Genomic DNA, 6,000 nt, shown 5'->3' with positions numbered 1-6,000 from the left:
GTCGGCTCGGCGCCCCCCGCCGCGGGCTGCCCTCCCTGCTGCCCCCCCAGGCCGTGGCGGCTGGGCAGGGTGGCTCTGCTGGACACCTCTCCTCGCCTTCTCCTCCTGAAGGGCCCTCCTGCCTTACTGCCCTTCCCTGAACGCGCGGGCCAGCAGCAGCCCCCACGCCAGCTGACGTGAGATGGGGGTTGGCGTCGGGGTCGTCCCACCCTGCCTGTCCCCCCAACCTGGGGGGCGAGGGGAGCGGGGCAGATCACAGCCCCTTGCCCAGGCATGTCTCCGGAAATCCTTCCTTCACCCCACCAGAATTTTGCATTGTCTCACAGCCCACATGTCAGCACCCTCCAGTTAAGACTCCCAAAGCGTGAAACCTGAGATAAATAGAGGTGCTGAGGAGGGTGACAGGCCGGCCAGCCGGCTGCGAATATGGGAAACCCGGGCTGGGGAACTTGACCTGCCACCTCAGAGACCTCCCCTGGGATCCCCTGACTGCAGTTTAGTTAAAGACAAGCTTTTATACAAGCATAAACTCCCTTGGGAAAAGGCACCGCTTTTATGATGATATGATTGCATGCAAGCTGCGGAGTTGAGGGGATGGTGCTGGTACAACCATTTCCCCTGCCCTTTGCCCTCACTGACTTCTATTTACTGGTAGGGGGAGAGCAGGTGGGCAGGTGCTCGTTGTTCACCTGGCTCTGCCATCTATCAGCATCCCTTCAGCTGCTGTTTGCCCATGGGAAGCTGCCAAGATGGTCTCCCTGACTATTTTGTTGGTTGCATTTTTTTTTGTTTTGTTTTGTTTTGCAGGAAGGGGAAGGCTGTGGCTCTGTACCCCAATGGGATGAGTGTGGGGTGGGACTTCTGGCCGGTCCCCAAAGCCCCCCTTTTCCTCTCCCATGCCCCTGCCTGCTAGCTAAGCTTCTTAATGAAATCTCTGGGGTTTTGAGTTCACTTGTGCACTGGGATTGTTGTTTCCCATACACCCCCACCCACCCAACCCCAGAGCCAGTTAGCATCTCACTGGCACAGAAAAGGCCTATGCAGCGAAAAAGTGGTTAGTGGCTAGGGGTGGTTGTCACCTCTGACCGTGCGTGTCCCTCTGAGCCTGCCACAGCCCAGCTGCCACTCTCCACTTGGGGCTACCCCTTTCCACGCCAGCTCCCCATCCTGCTGCGTGTCCCTGCCTTTGCGGCAGGGCTTGAGCAGCTTTCGTGGCACGTTAGCGCAGCGAGGAGCGTGGACCATCTTGCAGCGCTGCCTCGTGTGCTCTGCGGGGTAAAAGCCATTCCCACATATAACATTAGCCTGGGGTAACCAAAAGCCTGATGCATTTTGTCTCTCCCTGTCTGGTTTCATGACAGGGCTTGGCCAGGAGGAAAGCCCTGGCTGATGGCGTGAGGTACATACTTTCCTCCACTTCTTGCTTTTTGTTTGCATGTGTGCTGCTTTTCAGTGAGCAAGTGATTGAGCAAACCCACAGACTGGGTGAAGGTGTCAGTCTCTATGTGCTCCTCAGTGCCTTGGTGTTGTCATCTGTGGGCTTGTCAGCTTATTCAGTCAGAAAAATTAATGTGAAAGGAGTCACCAACCTGATTAAAATTTACAATGGTTTTAGAGCAGAGTGTTCTCCTATATTTCTATACAGATACTGAGAACTTGTTTCACTCCTTTCTGCACAAAAATTGGTCTTAGAAACTTTCCTTTCTTTTCCATCTTTTCTAACTGTTGAGTTTCTCATGCAATGTGAGGAAAATCCCTTTCTCCTGGCACCCCTGTCCATGGCCTTTCCGTCCCTCCCAGGCTGTCCCCTCACCAGGATGAACCTCCTCCATGCCAGGTTGGAGATGGCCTTACCCCAGTCACCACACGGGGCTTATTTCTCTTATCTGCCACTTGAATCTGCCAGGTGCCTTCTTCATCCCCTACCTCATCTTCCTCTTCACCTGCGGGATCCCTGTCTTCTTCCTGGAGACGGCACTGGGGCAGTACACGAGCCAGGGAGGGGTGACAGCCTGGCGCAGGATCTGCCCCCTCTTTGAAGGTGAGTGGGGTGAGCCCAAGAGGGTATGGAGAGGTGCGGGATCACAGGGCCCCAGTGGGGTGAGCAGTGATGGGTATCCCCACAGCCCAGCTCCTTACGTACCTCCGCGCATCTTCTGCTCACCACTGGGGATCCCAGCCTGGGAGGGCCACTGGCTGCCCCCTTTCCAAAATTAAACTGGAAAAAATGGTTGCCTTTCCAACCAAGCAGTTTCCATCATTATGTTGCATCCTGACTTCCTTCTTCATTGCTGTGGCTATGGCCAGGATCTTTGTGCTCAATCAAGGTTGTCCTCCAAGAGCTAAATGATGAAAATGCTTCTAGAGGTTATGAGGAACCTAAAACATGGTACTATTTTTTTAAATCAATGCTATGTCTTTTTCTTGAGTTTGTAGATGGCTTAAAACCTTAGTGGTGAAAGGTGTTAGCTGTCTTAATAAATTGTTAGCAGTTAGATCCACTTCTAGCGCTGTTTCAGCACAGTCATCCAGCCTCAAGCCACGTTCCATGATTTCTCTGAAAGTCTCCGTTGCCTAGGGTCCACGTACCAAAACCTTCAGATGCTCCTCTGGCACCTCCAGAGAAGGTGTATGGTGTTAATACAAAAGCTTCCCAAACAGTGAAAAGGGATGAGTGAACAAAATAAAAAGTGAATTGTGGTAGAAGAGGTGGAGCAACCGGTAGAGCACTGTCATATGTTTCTGTCCCTTTGGGTGGCTTTCTAACCATAACCTGTCCATCCCCTGCCCAGACTCCCTCCCCTTGCCACCCTTTCACCAGGGAATGCTGCAGTGGGGTGGTAGGAAGAAGGGGTCCCTGATGCCCCTGCTTGGGCCCCCGCTCATGTGGCATGGTGGGCTTTGGGGAGGGGATGGTGACTCTGGCAGCTGCCTCGGTGGCATTCATCCGGCAGCACAGCGAAAACGTGGACCAGCAGATGAAAACATTGGGTGAGCACCTCCCAAGGGGAGTCCTGTTCCTGTCCGCTGGCGCATGCGTCACCTGCCTTTGGGGCTCGCTTTCTGCAGGAATTGGCTACGCCTCGCAGGTCATCGTCATACTGCTGAACTTCTACTACATCATTGTCCTGGCCTGGGCCTTGTTTTATCTCTTCAGTTCATTCACCATCGACCTCCCTTGGGGCAGCTGTGACCATGAGTGGAACACAGGTGGGTGTGGAGCCCTCTTCCAGTCCTCCACCAGCTCCTGGCTGAGGGAAATCTGCTGCTGTCCACAGCCAAACCTCAGGAGAGTGGCTTGCCCCTGCTTGAGTGGGACTACTGGTCGTGGGGGTGGGGAGTGCTGGATCACTGCAGTGATGCTGGTGCTTTTGTGGAAGAGGCTTGGTTGATCCAGGTCTTTGCTAGAGAGCACCAGTGCTGGCACTGCCTAACCACTTGCAGCACCTGACCAGGGCCGTGCAGTGATGGCCTCCCCAGTGGCTCCTGCTCTGGGCTCCAGCCACCATCGGCACCTTCCTTCCTGGCATCTTCTAGTCATCCTGTGCTGTGTGTTAGCCATAGACCCAGTGCTTGTCGGGACTGCTCGCTGTGCCCACTGGAAGGAAAAATAAAATGCCATTGTCTTAATTGTCCTAGGTTGCTTGCCAGACTTACCCTGGAGGGGACTGCTTTTGTGCATTTTTGGGACTACACAAAATTTGTCTCAGAGTCAATGTCAATGAGAGTTGATACTGTGGATGGAAAGGGAGGGGTTTTTCAGATCCTCTGGTACTCCAGCTGCTGATACTAATGCTCCCTCTCTCCCTGGGCCTTTCCCACAGGGAACTGCATGGAGCTCCAGAAGGCAAACTCTACACTCAATGTGACCAATGAAAACGCCACCTCCCCTGTCATCGAGTTCTGGGAGTAAGTAAAGGATAGGCCTGTTACCCCCCTTTCCTCCACAACATACCTTCCCTGGGCAAGGAACAAACCCTGCAGTGGCACTTCATATTAACCCATCCTAACCAGAAGAAGACACAAAAGAGAAAGCTGGGCAGGTCAGGGTGAAGGCTCTCGGACAGCGCTGTCAGTGAGGGTAACATTGCTGGGGTCTCGGTGTTTGGAGCTGTGCTGGCATGCCTCAGAGCCATCTGACTTTGTCCTTCTCTGACATTGCATTCCTGTCCCTCTAGACCTTTTGGGCTTGTCGGTCTCACTGACCTCAGTGATGGCTAGCTGACTGTGCAAGACCTTACCTCACCCATGCCTTGCTTCCTTTGGTCCTTGATGTTTTGTTTGTTGTTCTTTTCTCCCTTATACCTCCTGTGCTATTGAATTCCCCTTTTCTCCATTTGTGCTGCTCCTCTCCCTGCCTCCTTCTTTGTTCTTCATTGCCAGCTGTGAACTTTTTTATACAGTTTTTTCCTCCTGCGATGTAGGTGAATTGGCTGCATGTTCCCCATCCTGAAGCTTTGGTTCAGCCTTACCCAGGGTGCAAACCTGAATAAAATTAGTGGCACTGTCTCGGGGTATAGTAACCATTACCAGATGGTTTGGATTACGGTTTACATATCTGCTGGATTATCCATCGCTCTTGTTCTGTTTGGAGCAGTCTGCCCCATGCATTCCTTGACCTGCCTGGTGGCTGCATCCAGTGTAACCATGCTCAGGACGCAGGTGCCAAGATTATAGGTGCGAGTGGGCTGAGATGTGTGGTGGTCCACAAAGCAGCAGCTCTGTGATGGGTTTTTGTCTGCTTGTCTTGCAAGCTGTAGCGTGTTCAGCTGTGATGTACTGAGTTCATGCTGGTGATGCAGTAGGTGATCTTTCCTTTGAATCCCTGCTACTGTGTGATACCAGCTGCTTTTTCCTGGGAGGCTCTGGCATGGTGGATAGTGACTTTTGTATGTGGGCTAGTCTTCATCTTAAAAGTAGAAAAAGAAGTTATGTTTTTACTTTAGAGTGACTAATACACAAACTATCTTGAGGGGAGAAGCTCACAAAAATCAAAAATGAAGTGCTGGTGTCAGCTCACTTCACACTGAAATGTGCTCCCTGATTTTCATTGTTTTCTCCCTTTGTGTACTCTGAGGAACAGAGTAGCTTTCTTTCAGTCATGACGGCATAGGCCTGTTGGCTAGGGTTCTCTGATAATCCTCAGCATCTCCTGGGAGAACAGATGCAGTTACGCGCTGAGCCCTGGCTAACAGACTGCACAACTCACCCCTCTGCTGCCACCGTGAATTTCCCTTGTGCGTTTTAGGTGGACAGAGGGCTTTGCCCTCGGCAGCGCTGCCAGGTGCTGTCAGTGTGTGCAGCACACAGTATCTCTGGAACATCCCTGGCTCAGCACAGGGACACTGCTTTTAAATTTCAAAGTTTTTAAACTTTTTTTGTCTCCTGTGTGCTCCCTGAGCCTGCATTCTCCCTCTGCCTGCTGCTCACATGTGATTAGACCGTGACCCTGCTCTGGCGGGGGGGTTGGACTAGATGATCTCCAGAGGTCCCTTCCAACCCTGACCATTCTGTGATTCTGAGACGGTGGCCTGCCTTAGACTGCTTTTCCTGAGGCTGGCTTCTGGAAAAGCTGATGTCCCATCACTGCTGTGACCGTCTCTGTGTTACTGGGCAATCAGCACACACGACTGGAAATTTCCACTGTCTATTGCTTCTGATGCAGCATTTGTTCCTGCCTTCCCTGGGCCGTGAGGTAGGAGGCCACCATTTCTTTGAGAAGCACTGACCTGCCAGTGGGATGATGGCAGGCTTCTGAGGCCTCTTCTGGCTACAGTACAGTGCCCAGTTAGTTACGGTCTGCTGGCACCACTTCCCCACTGGCATGACGAAATGTACCTGGTGGAGCAGAGCAACTTTTCCAACCCCTTTCTCGTGTTCTCAATCTGCCGTGAGGCTGTGGGGTAGGAAAGGAGGCAATGTGTCTTAGACTGCTGTTCTCAAGGAGCGTGACCTTTATTTTGGGATAGTTGCTGTCTTTTGCAGCGGGGCAGGCATTGC

General features: G+C 52.5%; 1 protein-coding gene across 2 annotated transcripts in view; it reads left to right on the top strand.

Moving 5' to 3' along the window:
- Positions 1-6,000, top strand: part of SLC6A13 (solute carrier family 6 (neurotransmitter transporter), member 13) — a 33,423-nt gene that overhangs the window by 4,639 nt on the left and 22,784 nt on the right. Inside the window, exons 3-5 of one of the 2 annotated variants that reach the window (XM_009879620.1) lie at positions 1,907-2,041; positions 3,070-3,210; positions 3,825-3,909. In XM_009879620.1, the coding sequence (XP_009877922.1) occupies positions 1,907-2,041; positions 3,070-3,210; positions 3,825-3,909 (361 nt within the window). The remainder of the gene's footprint in view (positions 1-1,906; positions 2,042-3,069; positions 3,211-3,824; positions 3,910-6,000) is intronic. The other variant, XM_009879621.1, reaches the window with a different exon arrangement.

This window comes from Charadrius vociferus, unplaced genomic scaffold (genome assembly GCF_000708025.1).
Source record: "Charadrius vociferus isolate BGI_N301 unplaced genomic scaffold, ASM70802v2 scaffold90, whole genome shotgun sequence".
NCBI classification, from domain to species: domain Eukaryota; kingdom Metazoa; phylum Chordata; class Aves; order Charadriiformes; family Charadriidae; genus Charadrius; species Charadrius vociferus.
Note: the sequence above shows the minus strand (reverse complement) of the source record. Positions and strands in the feature narration are given on the sequence as shown.